This window comes from Hypanus sabinus, chromosome 10 (genome assembly GCF_030144855.1).
Source record: "Hypanus sabinus isolate sHypSab1 chromosome 10, sHypSab1.hap1, whole genome shotgun sequence".
Taxonomy (NCBI): domain Eukaryota; kingdom Metazoa; phylum Chordata; class Chondrichthyes; order Myliobatiformes; family Dasyatidae; genus Hypanus; species Hypanus sabinus.
In genome coordinates this window covers 125,634,318-125,653,246 of record NC_082715.1, presented here as the reverse complement: position 1 = coordinate 125,653,246, position 18,929 = coordinate 125,634,318, and the positions used below count along the sequence as shown (strand labels likewise).

Here is an 18,929-nt window from a genome sequence, read left to right as displayed (position 1 = left end):
CTCCGAAAGTAGAGGCATTGGTGAGCTTTCCTGAAAGTGTAAAATGTGATCTGGGACAACGAGAGGTTGGGCGAGATGTGTTTGTACCTGCTACAAATGAGCAGCTTTTGTTCCAGTGCTCAAGAAGAGCAGGGTGAGCTATATCTGACTATCACTCAGCAGCATTCACATCTACCGTAACGAAGTGCTTCGAGAGAATTACCCTAGACCCCCTGCAGTTTGCCTACCGGTACAATACAGCAAATACAATCTCTCTGGCTCTCAACGCTGCTTTGGAGCACCTAGACAGCAGTAAGACATACATCAACACACACAAGATGCTGGAGGAACTCAACAGGCTAGGCAGCACCCTTGGAAAAGAGTGGACAGTCAATGTTTTGGACCGAGATCAGGACATGAGTCCTGATGAAGGGTTTTGTTCCAAAACGTCGACTGTTTACTCTTTTCCGCAGATACTGCCTGGCTTGCTGAGTTCCTCCAGCATTTTGTGTGTGCTGCTTGGATTTACAGCATCTGCAGATTTTCTCTTGTTTGTGATAAGGCATACACTGTTCCACCTTTCCTTGATTATAGCTTGCCGTTCAGCACCATTATTCCCTCAGTACTCTTAACCAAGCTTCAAAACCCAGGCATCTGTATTTCCCTCGTCAACTGGACCCTCACCTTCCACATTGGGAGACCACAGTCAGTGGAGGTCGGTAATAACACCACCTTATCATTGACAACAGGGACGCACCTCAAGGATGTGTGCCTAGCCTACTGATCAACTCTCTCTGCTCTCATGAATGTGTAGCTAGGTATGGATCAAATGGGATCTGTAAATTTGCCAATGGCAGAATCTCAGATGGCAATGAGGAAGCATACAGGAGAAGGATAAATCTATTTATGTATTTATTGTTATTTAATTTTTCTTTTTGTATTTGCACAGTTTTCTTTTACTCATTGGCTGTTTTTCAATCTTTGTGTGTTATTTTTAATTGATTCTATTGCACTTCTTTGTTCTACTGCAAATGCCTGCAAAAAATGAATCTCAGGGCAGTAGGTGGTGCATACTTTTAATAATAAATTTACTTTGAACTAAATTGTGGATGGAGTGTTTATTCCTCATCAAAAGGAATCTGGTTCAAGTCATGAGCATTGCGCATTGACTATTCACATTATGCAATACTGACTGTCCCAAAGGATGAAAGGAAGTTGGTAAACATTTATAGCATCACATCAGACAAATCATAGTTCAGCTGTGTGATTAGGGGCAGGATCTGTCCAAACTCTAGACCAGGGGTCGGCAACGTTTACCACTAAAAGAGCCAATATGGACCCATTTCCCACAGAAAAGAAAACACTGGGAGCCACAGAATGAAATAACACTGCATACAACGGGTTTTTTTTGCCTTTATGCTATGTATAAACAAACTATAATGTGTTGCATTTTTGAAATTGATGAACTCCTGCAGAGAAAACGAAATTACATTTCTGCATGCAACAAAAACATTTTGAACTCGGAAAAAAAGACGTTGGGTTGAAGGTTACTACATAGGTAGCCTACCTTGGATCGAAGAATTAAAAGAAAGCGCGCACTGGCGGGTGTCAGGCATTGGCAGTGGTGATGTATATTAATAGCGATAAAAAACACGTTGTAGCGGTGTAGCGCTACACGCAGCGCTAAAATAAAGACTGCAGTCAAAGGTAACTTTATTCGAACTAAACAGCCTTGCTTTTAAGCCTCCCTCAACCCAGCCCCCATGGACGCAGATGCTGCAAAAGACGCGTACTCACAAACCCGCGTAGGCTATCTCCCTTAGCCAGAATGCTGGCTAATTGTGAGGAAATGTGTCGCCACACTTAGATCGTACAAGATCACCATAATCTTCAAATTTAGAATTACATTTCAAAAGCTAACAAACTAACATAAAATACATTTTAATTAAATACTGACCAATTATTTCCCAAAGCCACAGGGAGCCGCAGCACAGAGGTGAAAGAGCCACAAATGGCTCGGGAGCCGCAGGTTGCCGACCCCTGCTCTAGACACTTCCAACAACAAGGGAGGGTGAGTGACTCAACCCATGCTGTTGCCACAAATGATTCTCGGCATTGAATTAAAGTAGGTTTGTGGGAAAACCAGAAAAAGATGAAGTTTCTTTTTCCTGTAATGTTTGCTTAGAATTCCTCCTGAATTCTCATATAGATTGACCTACTTCCTGGGTAAATCTCAGAAGTTACATTATCCTTTAGTAGATAGAAGAATAGAAGTTTAAAGCATGGATTCAGGGTGAGCTAAACAATTGGAGACATGATAGGTTTGGCGGAAGGAGACCAAAAGTTGGTGGAAGGAGGGTTGGTTTTAGGATTGGTGGCCTCGGTAGTGACCCTCATGATTGGTGCTTGTTCTAGAGTTGTTTTTCATATATGCAGTATTATCAATTTGGATAAGAACATAAGTGGCATGACTAGTAAGTTTGCAGAGAACATTGAAGTTGGTGGTATACTGGACTGTAGAAAAGATTGTCTAAGGTTGTCCCATACTGACATAGAGACTCAACCCCAAAACGTCGACTATCTGTTTGCCTCCTCAGATGTTGCATGACTCACTGAGTTCCTCCAACAGTTTGGGTGTGTTTTGCTCAGAACATTGGCATGTTCAGTCTCTTTAGAAGAGCAATGAGGAACTTCTGTCCCAGCAGAATAACTATACAGGTATCTACTTGTTCAGATGGACATTGAAGATTGAGTTGCACAAATTGAATTGAGAAGATGTATGACTTTCCTCTCCAAGTCAGTGAATCAGGAAGTTTCTGTTTTACAACATTTCTTAGATGCCCCTCAGCCCTTGAGGCCATTCAACCCTTCAAATGTATTCTACCATTTATTGCATTCTTGCCTGATCCTCTGTTTCAATATTATATTGCTGCCCTCACCTTTTACCCTTTGTTGACTTTTGTGCCTGAGAATATATGTATCTCTTTCTTAAATATATTCAGTGATGTGGTATTTGTAACAAAGAACTTCAGGATTAACTAACTGCTTAGTGAAACCATTTCTCCTCATCACAGTCCTAAATAAATTAAAGGATCCTGAGATTGGCCCACTGGTTTTAGACCAACCTATCCCCACTCTACTCCAATCCAGGAAAAAAATATTCAGCCTCATTAACCCTTTCAGCATTTTGTATATTCAGTTGAAATGTGTTTATTGATTGGGATATGGCGTGAATAGGTCCTTCAGGCCATGCCACCCAGTAATCTCCCAATTTAACCCTTGCCTGATCACATGGCAATTTACAATGACCAATTAACCTACCAACCAGTATGTCTTTAGCCTGTAGGAGGAAACCGGGGGGGGGGGGGGGGGGGCGATGTTCAAACTTCTTACAGGCAGCAGTGGGAGTTGAAGCTGGATCACCTGTACAGTAAAGCGTTGTGCTAACAACTACAATACTGTGCCCTCCTCTTGTCCCTCTACATTCTATTAAATACAGGTCCAGCCAACTCTGTCCCTCCTCATGCAACAGTCCTACCATATGAGGAATTAATCAGGTTAAACTCTCTTTCATTCATTCTCAGGTAAGGAGGTGAAAACTGCATCATATATTCTGGGTATGATTTCACCAACCTCCTGTTTAATTACTGTAAGGGGCCTCTGGCTGGGGTTTAAAACCTTTTGCATTCAATGTCTTCTTAACATTTACGTAGAACTTAATCAACTCCATCCTGAAATTCCGCTGCATCCAATGGTATCCCCTTTTCATTTCTATGTTTGCATTCTCAATAAGCTCCAGAAGGTTTATCAAAAATGATTTCTCTTGCTTAAACACATGTCTACTTAATTAACTGATATTTTCTGAAACAACACAGGTTCTTCTCTGCAAAGAAACCGAGGTGGTCAGTAACAGGCTGGGGGCATTTTCAGGAAGGAAGGCAGAGGAAGATTGCTAGTATTTTGGGGTCACTTCCAGCTTTATTCAGTTAGTCAGAAGTGTCGTGCTTACGACCCAGTCCTGGATCATCTGAAACCCAGGTCCATTTTAGTGTCGGAAACACATTCAAAAATTCTTTACATCTAATTTTCCCAGAAGGGTTTAGCTTTCTGTTCTTATTCGGGCCCAGAAGTTTTTAGTAGGGACTTTCCTGTTTTGTGTGTCCTTGAAGATGGCAAGCTAAAAAAACATTCTTTTGTCCCTCTTCGTGTTCCACCTGCTGGGGCAGTGAGGAGCTGAGTCATACTGTCAGGGAAATTCCCTCCATTCTGAATCACCAGCAAGATACTTCAGTGGGTCAAGGGCTATCCTGGGATAAGGCAGAGAAAGACAACCAGTGTTCCTGCCAAATTCAGGGCAATCAGTTCATGAATATTTATAATGCTGCAAGTTCAAATTACATTTATTATCAAACCTGAAGATTCACCTCCTTGCAGGCAGCCAGAAAACAAACCCAAAGGAACCCATAAAAAAGGAAAAGCGGTAAACACTCCAATGACCAGAGTGAAAAAAAACAAATTGTGCAAACAATAAAAGTTAGCAAATAGCATTCAGAACGACGAGTCTATAGACACGAAGCCTGGAGCAGGCCACAGCCTTAGCGTCAGTTCAATGCAGAGCTGAATAAAGTCTGTGGAACAGCTAGCAAAAGCAGCCCACCCTCACCTCTAGTCCCGATACCCTGCCTTTTCAATCTAACTGGCATTTAAATTGTCTAAACATCGGGGTGTTTCTCACACTAGGACCTGGGACCTGTTGCGTCGATGCGCTTTGGGCCTGGACGTTTTGGCCTGTTTCCCACCTTTCCAAATCAGGCTGGTGATCGATCAAACTTTGGTCTCGGTTTAGGCAGGCGGGCCTCGAATCTGCCTCTTCGTGCTCCGACTTTCCTCTACTCCGTTCGCCCCAACCTTGCCTAATATTCCATTGTTAGCAGTGATCGTTCCTCATAAACTCTACAACGAAGAGTGTTATTAATAAAGTACTTAGTTGTTTTCTTTGCTTTGTTTGCCACCAATAAGTAGTGTCTGGATTTCACCAGCACCATCTTAAACTGGAAAACAGAAAGTGGACCCTGCTTTATTCACAAGGTTTGGGGAACCGAAGTCCACAGCTCTTTATCCTGAGTTGGCTGATTAGGTTAAATTTTCATTGGGTTATGGGTTCCACCATTTGTTTACAATGAATGTATCAAATCACATGTCATGGAAGCTGCGCTGATAAATTCACATTTGCTTGTGTTGGCCGAGAGCAGTTTTCAGACGGTAAACTGTCAGCATCAGGCAGAATCTATGAAAAGTGAAACAGCATTAAGATTTCATGTCAATGATTTGAAATGACTATTGTTTCAGATGAGTGGTTTCAATTGCTGAACCCCATGTCATGGAATTCACAGACCAAACCTCTTTGACTTCTGCCTCTTTTTTTTAAAGACATTACTAGATTTATGACCAAGCTTCAGGTCTTCTATTCTAACAAGTCTTTGTGTCGCTTAGTGTCAGATTTTCATGTACTTTTGGCCATCTTAAGACTTTTAATGTTACTACAAAAGAAAAAATGCTTTTTTGAGCAGATACAATTTGCTATTGTATTTGTTTACAGTGACTTTATCAGCGTTGAACATAGATCTATTTCATTTTTAAGCGAATCAATGTTGTCCTGTAGCCTCACATTGTAAGCTCACATGATGTGTTGGGATGGTTCACTATGAAGGTTATGGCAATGGCCAATCTTAGTGTCTCAGTCTCAGGATTATTCCAGGGTATTGATACTGATCCCTGCCTCCTTATAATTTGCTGCTCACTGCTGCAGTACAGAAGTGACCAAACCTCCACGTTTAAGGAGAGATAGCCTTTTCTTTAGCCAAATGGAGCAGGTAAATAACCACGGGCAATTACAGTGCTGTGCAAAAATCTGAGGCACATACATATATGGCTAGAGTGCCAAAGCCTCTCGCACAGTACCGTACTTGTCAACGCGGAGCGGACGGAGAGCTTGTAAATCTTGCAGGAGCAAAGGATGTTGGGAATGTTGAGGGTAGAGTGCCGTGGGAGGATTGTGGGTAAGGTGACAAGGGAGACGTGCCAGGGGCAGGCGTTTTGCGCAGTTGCAGACACACCCAGCCCTGAGACACCAGGCAAGGTAATTTGATTCCAAACAGTAGGTTTTTTGTTTTTCATTTGTTGCCTGTTGCACATTGGACGTTTGTCTTAAATCTATCCCCTCTGGTTTTAGACTCCCCAATCCTGGGAAAAGACTATGAGCATTCATTATACCTCTATAAGAACAATTCTTCAGCCATTACACTCCAGGGGGAGAAAGGTCCTTCCTACCCAGCCTCTCCTCATAGCTCAAGCTCTCCAGTCCCAATAGCAGTTAAAAGAAGGAAAGCAAGTACGATGCCTGCTTCCAGCAGTTCTCAGCATATCCCTGTAGGTCATGGCTCCTGAAGCTTCCCCGTTTTAATGGAGTGCTGAAGGGCTTTGTCTAGACCATCCTTTGAAGTAGTGAATCCCAGACCCTCTGCTACATTCTAAGTGAAGGAAACCTTTCTTTGTCTAACCTTTAATCCTCCTACAGTTACATTAAACATGATCCCCGATGTGTTCTGCTTCTGGCATGTCACTTCTCAATCTATTAGAATAGGCCTTACCAAAATCTGGAACTGTCCCTCCATTTTTATCTTTACTCTATCTAATAACAATGGCGAATGAATTACAAGCAATAAAGTATATTTGGTCTCCCAATGACACAACTTTTACTTGCCCAGCTTTATTTACTAACACTATATTCAGAATTGCACACCATATTGTTGAGCTAGCTGTGTACTGGCCGATAAATGTCCTCCATTAGAGGAAATCTGCACTCACTATGCCAACTATATCCCATTTACTGTTAAGGTCACTGATATCCCCCATTATCCCTATTCCAGTTTTCTTTTGTTCAGCAAACATTTTCCTGCATTTTGCCCTTATGCTACCTGAGGAAGTCTATAGTTTGGAATTGAAATTGGTTTACTATTGTCACAAGTAGTGAGATACAGTGAAAAACTTGTCTTGTGTGCTGTTCGTGCCTTTCCCTTCCACCTGGCTTCACCTCTGTTGGGATCATCTACTGTATCTGGTGTTCAGTGAGATCTGATGTAGATTGGGAGACCACTTCAGCAAGCACCTTCACTCCATCTGCCACAAAAAGCAGGATCTCCCAGTAGCCATTCATTTCAATTCCACTTCCCATTCCTGTTCTGATATGCCAATCCACGGCCTCCTCTACTTCCATGATGAAGCCGCACTCAGGTTGGTGGAGCAACACCTCCTCCAGTCTGATGGCACGAACATTGATTTCATGAACTTCTGGTCATTGCCTTCACCCCCCCCCCCACCCCATTCCTGTTTCCCTCTCTTACCATATCTCCTTACCTGCCCATCACCTCCATTTGGGGCTCTTCCCTATTCCCTTTCTGCCATGGCCTTCTGTCCTCTCTTACCAGATTCGCCCTTCTCCAGCCTGTATCTCATTCACCAATGAACTTTCCAGCTCATTACTTCACTCCTCCCCATCACCTTCGACCTAATACTTCTTCCTCCCCTACCCCATCTGACCTCCCCTCTTCCTTTCCAGTCCTGATGAAGGGTCTTGGCCTGACTGTTAAACCTTTTCCATAGATACTACCTGACCTGCTGAGTTCCTTCAGAATTTTGTGTGTATTACTCTGGATTTTCAGCATCTGCAGATCTTCTGATGTTTGTTGTTTCACCTATCACCTTCTGGCTAGTCCTCTTCTCCTGCCCCCCGCCCACCATCTTTTTACTCTGGTATCTTCCGCCCTCTTTCTCATTCCCAAAGAAGGGTCTCAGCCCGAAACGCCAACTGCTTTTTCACTTCCATGAAAGCTGCCTGACCTGCTGAGTTCCTCCAGCATTTTGTGCATGTTGCTCTGGATTTCCAGCATCTGCAGAATTTCTTGTGTTTATTATTAGTTAAACTGCTGCATTTAATTAAGAATATAGTGGATCCCAATCTGTGTAACAAAGAACAAATTTGAGCTTTAGTATTATAGGAGCGCCTTATAAAACATAGCTTCCTCAACTTCACCACTTCTCAGATCCAATTAGTCAACACCATTTAGTTTAAAGCTTAAGAAGACAAAACATTAGACCTGAGAACCTTGTATTCTCTATTCCCTGCCAAAGCCTCTATCAAACCAGACGTTGGCAATGCAGTAAAAAGTGTTAGAGAGAGCACACATCTTGTCTGCTCTCTCTGCACACGTGGGCAGTTTTACCACCGTGACTGGACAGCTCCTAATGCTCTTGGGCACTGCATTTCAAGGGTCTGTCTTTCAGACCAGCAGAAATGTATTGACTCATCTTGGGTCGCCATCTTTCCTCCTGCCTTTCTGTACTCCATAACCCCATTCCTGCATCTCTTCACCCATCACCCTGTAGTGTTTGAATAGAACCGGAAGGTGATAGCTTGAAATATGTCAGAAGACCTCAAGATGGAAGACTTCTTTAACTCTTTACTAGAGTTTTAGAAGTTTCCAGTGAGCCTAAATAAACAGCCTGCAGAATAATCCAAAACCGCATGAATCAAAAACCCAGACTCTGGGATAAGGGCAGGTTCTCACTTGTTTCCCTGTAGGCATTACTGAAAAGGTGTTACCAGGATGGAGGGCTTGAGTTATGAGGAGAAACTGAACAGGGAAGGGACTATTCTTCTTGGAGTGTAGGACATTGAGAAGTGACCTTATCGAGCTTTATAAAATTGAGAGGAATGTGGATAAGTTGTATTGTTACTGTCTGTTTCCCTGGGTAGAAGAACATGAAACTAGCGGGAACAGGATTAAGGTGAGAAGGGAATGATTTGAAAGAGAGCTGAAAGGCAAGCTCTTCACACAGAAGGTGGTGGGTATGTGGAGTGAGTTGCCAGAGGAAGTAGAGGGATATGGACCAAATGCAGGCAAACAGGGTCAGTTCATAAAAAATGGACAAGAGGGGCTAAAGAGCTTTTCTTCATGCTACATAATTCTATGACATTAGTTTTACCTGTGGAATTTTTGGCCAGCAGAGTAGCGTAGTGGTTAGCAAAACGTTTTACAGTACAGGTGACCCAGGTGCAATTCCCGCAACTGCCTGTATGAAGTTAGTACATTCCCCTCTGTGACTGCGTGGGTTTCCTCCGGGCGCTCCAATTTCCTGCCATAGTCCAAAGACGTACTGGTTGGTAAGTTAATTGGTCATTGTAAATTATCCCATTATCAGACTCAGATTAAACTGAGGGATTGCTAGGCGGTATGACTTGAAGGGATTGAAGGGCCTATTCCGCGCTGTATTTCAAAAAATATATTAAAAAAATAAAAAGGTTACTGCCAGTCACCCTGCACCTGGAAATGCAGTACAAACACAGGCACTGGCCTTGTGTTTAGCACTGCTTCATATTACGGTTATTTCATTTCCTCAAGATGAGATAATTTAACCTAATTTGCAAGTAAAAATGTTGGCATTTCATCCATAGGTGGTGGTCCGTGAACTTTTAGCTCAGTATGCAAGACAGTACGAAGAAAGACCAGTTACTGGATTGCTGAGAAACTGGATTGCAGCCACAACTGATAGCTTACGGACCAGGTACCGTTCTATTTAATTACAGGAAAGGAAAGAGATTCATTTTATTTGCATTAGATTTCTATTTAAGTTGAGAAGGGTCTGTTTCAATTGGCATCCAACCGGACATTTTCCTTATGTTCTTCATACTTAACATGAATTTTGAAGAGTAACAAGACCATAAGATATTGGAGCAGAATTAGACCATTTGGCTCATCGAACCTGCTCCACCAGGCAGTGCTCATGACCACAGTTCATTAATGTTATCTATGTGGACTTTGATGAGGTGTTTGACAGTTTCCCATAGGACAAGCTGATTGGTGACATCCATCATTAAGGACCCCCATCACCCAGCCCTGTTCTCATCAAGGAGGAGGTACAGGAGCCTGAAAAGCCACACTCAGTGTTTCAGGACTAGCTTTTTCCCTTGTGTCATCAGACTTCTGAATGGATAATTGACCATGAGCACAACCTCACTATTTTTGGCACTACTTATTTAATTTATTTTTTATATTTATCTCTTACTGTAATTTAAAGTTTTTATTATTAAGTATGCAATGGACTGCTGAAGTGAAACAACAAATTTCATGACATAAGCCGGTGATATTAATTCTGATTCTGATTTTGAAAGTAAAACCCTGTAGGATCTAAAAATAGTGACTGAGTACAAGAACTATTGTCTTGTGTGTTGTACAAAGGTGACTGTAGGTGTGGATTCTGGGACAAAAGCACATCATTGGAAAAGCTCAACTTTTACCTCCACAGATGCTGCTTGACCCACTGACTGACAACTTTTGCCTCTGTCGATGCTGTCCATCCGCCAAAAGCGGAACTTCCCGTTAGCCAAACATTTTAATTCCCATTCCCATCCCAACATGTCAGTCCTTGGCTTCCTCTTATGCCACAATGAAGTCATCATCAGGGTGGAGGAGTTGCACCTTATATTACCTCCCCATCCCCTCTTCTTCTACCCCCACTCTGGCCTCTTCCCTCTTCTCACCTTCCTATCACCTCCCCCTGGTGCCCCTCCTCTTTCCCTGTCTCCAATGGTCCACTCTCCCCTCTTATCAGCACTTCTTCTCCAGCCCTTTATCTTTCCAACCCACCTGGCTTCACCTATCACCTTCCAGCTATCGTCCTTTCTCTCCTCCCACCTTTCTATTCTGGCATCTTCCCCCTTCCTTTCCAGTCCTGAAGAAGAGTCTCGGCCCGAAACATTGCCCACCTATTCATTTCCACATGCTGTCTAACTTGCTGAGTTCCAACAGCGTTTTGTGTTGCTAAAGGCACATTGAATCCAAATGTAAAATTATGAGAAGCCCCAGAACTTAGAACATTGGAGGCAGCACAATAGCATAGCGGTTAGCGTAACACAAATACAGTACAGGTGACCCAGGTTCAATTCCGCTGCTGTCTGTAAGGAGTTTGTATGTTCTGCCTGTGACTGTACGTGTTTCCTTTGGGTGCTCGGGATTCCTTCTGCATTCCAACAATGTATGGGATCGTAGGTTAATTGGTCACGTGTACTCACTGGGTCAGAGGGGTCTGTTACCATGCTGTGTCTCTGAATAATAAAATAAGGTAAAAATAGAAATTGGACTAGGAGTAGGCTGTTCATTCTGTAGTGCTTGCTCTGCTATTCAATACCTCCATAGGTGATATTTTTACTCTAGTTTTGCTTTCCTGTGCTAATCCATTAACTCCCTTGGTTAGCAAAAGTCATTTGAAAATACTCAGGAGCTCAAATGTCCCGGCCCACATGAGCAGAGAGTTCCATGAACTGACAACTCACTTTTCAGGTCATTCTTGAGCAGTAGATTCCTTCATTTGGAAATATGATCCAAGTTCTGGACCCCACTGCCAGGGAGAACTTCAACCCAATGTCGGGCTCTTCGATCCCCAGTAGAATGTTGCCCGTTTTATTGAGGTCAGATTAAGCAGGGAGACCCATGATAAAGAGATCAGTATCTAGCAGGCATAAATTTAAGGAGACTCTTCAAAGGATTGGAGAAGAACTGACGGAAAATAATTTTCATCCACTGATGAGAGGCTGAATGAAGGTGGAGACAGGAATCCTCATCTAAAGAGTACCTGGTTTGGCAGTGTAACACATTAGACTCTACTCCAAGATCTGGCATTCAAGAAAACTCTGAAGACTCCAAACAATTACTTATCTTGTCTGGTGCAGACAGAGTGGGATAAATAAACTTTTCCACTGCCATAAAATATCCATGTTTCTACAATCAAATTTTGAACGAGAAAGCCATCAGTAATTGAATCGAGGGTACCTCGTAACTGTTCTTCATTCTGTCCTCAATTAATGCTCATTTGCTCAAGATAGTTGTTTGGCTTGAGATGTAAGAGGCTTCAGTTGCTTGAACCTGGAATCTGAAGTAAAAACTTATTTGGTTCATCTTTCCTCTCCCCTTCCCCACCTGATAATCATCCCTCCCCTTATCAGGTTCCACCTATCATCTGGCAGCCTCTGTCTTACACTCAGCCACCCAGTTCCCTCTGTCTATTCTTTTTCCTTCTCTGTTCTTCCACCTATCACCAACAAGCCTCAGTCTGAAATCACCCCCCTTCCACTTCTACTGCCCATTATCGCTCCACAACCCCAAAATGTCCACCTCATCTGGTTCCCCCTATTAGCTACCTGTCTCCGCTTCACTCCTCCCTCTCTCTTCTATATATTGGACACCTTCCCTCTACATTCTCAGAGTAATGATTTTCTCATTCACTTTGTGGTTAGTGAACATTTCTGCCAAAGCCAGCATTCATTATCCTCCCCGAGTTGCCCTTCAGAAAATGCGGGTGAACTGCTGGTGAAGGTGCTTGCTGCTGCGTGGGTAGGCCCCAAGGCTACGGAGGACAAGCAATATATTCCCGATCAAGGTGGTCTGCGAGTCAATGGGGAACCTGCTCTTGCCTCTCTCGGTGGAAGAGGTTGCATGTTTATGAGAAGCTGTTAAGAGTAGGCTGGGTGAGTTAATGTGATGCCTTTTGTAGATTTCATAAAATGAAGCCACATTGAGCAAGTAGTGAAGAGAATGAATGTTCTGTTATATTGCATTGATGCCAGTCGAGATGTCTGCTTTGTCCTGTCTGTGTTAAGTTTCTTGAGGTTTGTTGGAGGTGTGTTAAACAACTGCTAGGTGTACATTTTGCCCCATCTCCAGCATTTTTTCTCTTATTTCTCATATTTTCTTATAGCACAGAAGGAGGCCATTTGGCCTATCTAATCTCTGCTGACTCTCAGAAATGATGGCATTTCCATCATTGCCATTTCCGCATGGGTCTCCCACCACCCAGCTGCACCAGCTCCAACTTACTAATTTACCAGCACATTTTTGGATTATGGGAGGAAGTCCAAGCCCCCAGAGGAAAACAACATAGTTACGGGGGGCGGGGGGCCTGCTAAATCCACACAGATAACACCTTTCGTCAGGGTTGAACCTGCGTCAGTGGAGTTTGGAGGCAGCGGTACTTAACTGTAGCAGTTCACGCCAAATATGCACCAACCTTTGTGTGAAGAAGTTGCCCTTTCAAATCTCTTGCCTCTGGTCGTAAACCCATGCCCTCTTGATTTAGGCATCCCCTCCCTAGGAAAAAGATTATGTGCTTTTGACCTGCCTATGTCCCTCCTAATTTGATCTATGGGACTGTGCAAAAATCTTAGGCATGTACTGTATATATAGTTAAGGTGCCTTAGACTTTTGAACAGGACTATAATAATTTTATGTAGCGCACTGTTCTGCTGCAAAACCCCCCCCCCCCCGAATTTCACAACATATGTCAGAGATGATAAACCTGATTTTGATAGGGGTCTCTATTGCAAATTGAGAGTGGGAAGGGGACAGTGAGAGGGGAATCATGGTTGGGAAAAGGGAAAGGAAGTAGGGAGGGAGTGGGAAGCACCAGAGGGACATTCTGTAATGATCAATAAGCCAATTCTTTGGAATCAGATGACCTTGCCTGGTGCCTCAGGGATGGCTGTGTCTGCACCCCCACCACCTTCTGCTCCTGGCATTCATTCTCTGCCACCCTGTCCCATGGCGCTCCACCCTCACTATTTCCAACATCCTTTGCTTCCACCAGATTTACAAACTCACTCTTCACTCCACATTGACAAATACAGTACTGTGCAAAGGTCTCAGGCATCCTAGCTGTAAATACGACTTTTGCACAGTACTGTACCTCTATCTGATCACCCATGTTCTAGTCTATGTAATCTCTCCTTGAAAATCGGGCGCCCAAGTCCAGGCAACATCCTGGAAAGTATTTTCTGCGCTCTTTCTATGTTAAATTTAGGGTGGAATCCCACGGAACAACTAGATATTTTTAAAACCAAGTCAGTTGCACAATATTAGTGATATATTTATACTTCTGAGGTGTGGGGCAGTCTCTTACAGTCAGATCCAGGAGTTAGAAAAACACTTCCCAACACGCAACTCAATTCTGGCAAACTTTTTGAAGTTGGTTTGCTGGAATTCAGATTGCTGCTGCCTGTCATGAACCTTACAAGCGTATGTTTACCAGAAGACAAGTCTATCTATATCAGGATGTTTGCATGCAGAACAAGAAACAGGGTAATGATAGGAACCAGACGGAAGAACTGTGATATTTGTGTGTCACCACAAAAGATCAAAAGTTGAGAATTATCTTTGAAGAGATCTCAGAAGGAGCTGGTTTAGTTAGTTTTCCCTAGAACCTTAAAAATACAATTTAAATATGCTCTGTCTTGATGCCAAAGGAGCAGGAAAACTTCCATACTTCATGGAATCTTCACTCCCATCCCAACAGCTTGAATGCCAGATTTACCATCTGGCTTGTATTTTGCCATTGCAACCAACCAATCTATATGTGTGCTTCCATGCTTTTGTTGGATGCAGGTTAGATTGTTCCAAGAGGCTGACCTCTCCCATTCCATCCCCAGTCTTATATAAGACAGCTGTCCATTTCCCATGAAAACCAAACTCCCCTCCATAGACTCTGTCTAAGCTATTCGCTACCTCTGTAAAGCAACCAGCATAATCAAAGATCTCACTCACACCAAATATTTTCCCTTCTTCCCCCCTCCATCGGACAGAAAATACAAAAGCCTGAAAGCGCATGCATCTCTCCTCTCTCACTTCTAATGCAGGGTTTCACTGTGAAATGTCGGTAATTCCTCTCCCCACCCCGCACCTGCTTAACCCACTGAGTTCCCCTAGCAGATAAGTTTGTTGCTTCAGATTCCAGAAGTCGATTGTGTCTCCATTGCTAGACTGTGGGGCTGTGGTGGGAAGGGTGGGACCGTAACGTTTCGATGTTTTAAAACTGAAGGACTGCTTCAGTGGGAGACAATGTAAGTGAGCACCACAGTGGAGAGAGAGACTGAAAGTAAATCGGCAAGTTAATTTATTATTGTCACTTACAACAGTATGTTAAGGTGGTGGGGTGGAGATATTTCTCTACCCCCAAAGGAGGTGTAATGCACTCCTTCCCTCCGCTAGCCTGCAGGTCACCCTTGGGCAAGGTGTAGCACCTGCTTAGCCCCCCGATCAGGGTCACGAGAAGCCAGGGGAGCAGGTGGTGGACGGTTACATGAGCTGCTGGTGCACATTACAAATCCTGTTTATGCGACCACTGACACCAAGCAGGCAATCTCTGAAGGGTATTGATAATGGCCGGGGTCACCTGCCTTGCAGAGGCACTGTCCAAAAGAAGGCAACGGCAAACCACTTCTGTAGAAAAAAATTGCCAAGAACAATCATGGTCATGGATAGAGAAAAGAATAAAAACAACAGATGGAAAGACAGATTGATGACCATGATCGTCATGTCATATGACACGGCATGTAATGATGATGGTAATGTTGAGGTAGTACAAGGGAAAAGTGATAACAGACTGCAGAATGAAGTAAAACAGTTACAGAAAATGTGCACTGCAGGCAGACAATTAGGTGTAAGGCCATAACAAGGTAGATTGTGAGGTCAGGAGTAAATCTTGCTGCACTACAGCGGACGGTTCATTAGTCTTGGAACAGCAGCATAAAAGCTGCCATGGAGTTTGTATAGCCTTCCATCTTATTGTCGTGCCTGCACTGCACTTTCCTCTGGTCTTTCCCTGTTGCCCCACCCATTTCTCTCCTTCTGTATGTATCCAGATGTCTTTTGATAGTTGCAATTCAACCTACTTTCACTGCTCATTCAGACAGCACAAACCAGATCATCATATTTCATTGAAAAGAAAAGCATTCCCTTTTCCCCCCTGCATCACGGAAAACCGACCTCATTAGACCAGGGAAATGATGATACACTGACAGGAAGTTCCACTTCAAAGGGTTGAGAATATAACTGTAGGGAGGCCAGATCTCTCACCATCAGCTGGATTAGCATTAAACAGTTCACAGCAGAGAGTTCAATGTAGCTGTTACAAGAAGGGATGGTCTACCTAAATGTCTGAGAAAACTGATTTTTGAAAGAGATATTTGAGGCACATTAAGATACAAGCACGTATTATGTATTGCTTTGCAATCATTTGTTATCTCGTTGGTGGTTTGATTATGTTGCCCCCTTTCTACTGCAGACATTCTCTCTTCAACCTCCTTCATTGGGCAGAATATACAAAAGCCTGAAAGCATCAAGGAAAGCTTCTCTATTATAAGACAATTGAACAACCGTCTTGTATGATAAGACAGACACTTGAACTCACAATCCACCTTGTCATGGCAGTGTACTATGTTATCTTCCCGTACTATACTTCCACTGTAACTTCTGCATTCTGTACTGCTTTTCCCTTGTACTACCTCGATGCACTGTTGTAATGAAATGATCCGCTTGGATGGCATGCAAAACAGTCTTTCGCCGTACCTCAATACATGTGACAATAATAAAACCAATTAACCAATTTAACCAGTGTCCCATACACATGGCTAACTTTAAGTGTGCAGACCCCTGTATGTCCTTCTTGACATTGTGAGAACAGTTTGGTAGTCAACCACTTGTGGTGCAGTCTGCAGTATCCTGTATGCAGCAGTGTCGCATAAGACGCTACAACACAGAAGCAGGCTTAGGCTGTTTAATCCCTCATGTCTGCTCCACGTTTCGATAAAATTGTAGCTCTTCTTTTCCCTTTGTGTCACTTTATTGAAATAACAGGAGTACCACTTGTTCACCATACAAAGGGGATTACATTTCAGAACTGACTTAGGACCTTAAGACGTCCCAGATAGTGAAAAATGCTTAAACATGCAATCCGTTCCTTCTTTAAAGATCATTGTATCCAAGATCATTGACCCTTCAATAACTGAGGTGTTAGTGCACAGTCAGAAACACTAAATATATATCCCTATACAGACCAACTGATCTAGAATTGGCCATCTGGCTCCTAAAAATTGCTCCACCATTTAGTAAGGTTGTAGCTAACTACTTCAGATCTACTGTATATTCTGTCTGCCTTGACCCTTGGTAAACCACCTTGTTTATCAAGGATCTATCTACCTTACAGGTTTCTGTTTCTAGAAGTCACTGCTTCTCCACCTCCATTCTGTGAAGGTTTCTCAGAATCTGTTATAATCAAGTTCTCTCTCAATCTTCTAAACATAAGTGGATATAATACGAAATTGTGTACTTTTTTCTAATAAGACATCTGACTCATTCCAGATATTATTCTACCAAAACTTATGTTAGTTTACAGGAGCTTAGTTTGACAAAAATGTACAGAACAGGGAGAGGTAGAAAATAATTACACCAACAGCTTTAGAATGAAGTAATAGATTTTTTTTGGAGATACAACATGGAACAGGCCCTGCTCACCCTTTGAGTCACACCACCAGCAAACCACCAAATTAACCCTTGCCTAATCATGGGACAATTTACAAAGACTAATTAAACTACTAATGGGTGTGTCATCGGACAGTGGGGGAAACCACTGGAAACCAGGTGAAAACACATGCTCCCAGGAAGAAATACATACAATTGCTTACAGAAGATCTCAGAAATTTAACTCTAAAGTCCAACACCCCTAGCTGTCATAGCATCACGCCACCTTGGCAGCAACCCAAGTAAATTTAAGTAGATAGGTCCGTGATAAGCAAGGTTACTGTAGGTGGATGGGATTGTGAAACTCTTAATTCGAATGTCATATAGACATATCATGTACTTCTTCTAAACCTCAAGATACTTTCTTCATTGCTGAAATCCCCAGCAGTGATGATTACCTGTGCACTTGTCTCTGCAATTTGGCTTTTACCTTGCATCTCGTGGGATAAAGTTATTTACACTTTTTGAATGTTTCTACACATAATAGTCTGTGAGACTGAACCTTGCCCAATTGTTTGCTCGGAGGTATGAATAAACTTGAGCACGAGCATGGAAGAGAACTAAAGATCACATTGGCATTGGGCAGCTACCCCAGTGGGTTCCATGACAACAGCATAGGGAGCCTGGTGGGTAGGTTCCACTGAAATTCCGCCTCTAGTAAAGAGAAAGAAAAGAATAAATGGGATGTCAGTGAATCGTTTTCATTAAACTTTATTGACTTCTGAAACTGCATACACTGAAGCATAGAAATATGAGCTAGCTATTTGAATGCTGTTATTGAATTACAAAGCAGTGCATTCTGGAAGTGGCTAATATTTGTAGATCATATTTGCAATTCATTAAACTTTGGAACTGGCCAGATGGACTTCTATGGATGCTTTTAGACTTTTAGTACGGTGTAGACACACGTTAATTCAGTCAAATTGTTGTTTTGATTTCTTAACTTTTAAAACAAGCAGTGTTACTATTGTTTCAAATGTTGAGACACATTTCACCGTCCATTAATTTCCCAATAGTGTCTTCGCATTCAATACAGACACAGTGGGCAGCCTGAGCTTCTTGCTGAAAGCCCTGAATTATCGGGAGAGAGTGCTTCAACGCAGCTTGGCAGCTAGACTCTACAGCAAGGTAAAGCCAGAATCCAGTGAGATCATTGGTTGATAATAATTTTATTGTTACTCATAAGCTCATTATCCTAGTTCCAGTTCAAGCTGAAATTCAAGGTTATTGTCATCGTAGGCATACATAAACAGGGCATAAATGCCATGAAAATGAGCTTCTTGAAGCAGCAGTAGAGAACATTGCAAATATAATTTAACATAAACTTAAATTCAAATAAATTATACATAATGTGCACGTGATAACCACAAAAAAATCGAAACCAGTGGATTGGAGACTAGTTGAAATGAAATGTGCTCCTGAATGGGAAGGTGAATTCCTCTTGTCTGCTTTCTTGTGACCATATATGGAGATGCATGGCAAGCTGCTCAGTAGCAAGTTTAGCACGTTCCTCGTTGAACAGAAAACAGTGCCGCTCTGATCTGG

At 42.7% G+C, this 18,929-nt stretch overlaps 1 protein-coding gene across 7 annotated transcripts in view; it reads left to right on the top strand.

Annotated features, from left to right (window-relative positions):
- The window catches only part of acoxl (acyl-CoA oxidase-like), a 358,948-nt gene that overhangs the window by 268,848 nt on the left and 71,171 nt on the right, over positions 1-18,929 (top strand). For all 7 annotated transcript variants that reach the window (XM_059982889.1, XM_059982890.1, XM_059982887.1 and 4 more), the window contains 2 exons: positions 9,494-9,603; positions 18,401-18,512. In XM_059982889.1, coding sequence (XP_059838872.1) covers positions 9,494-9,603; positions 18,401-18,512 — 222 coding nt within the window. The remainder of the gene's footprint in view (positions 1-9,493; positions 9,604-18,400; positions 18,513-18,929) is intronic.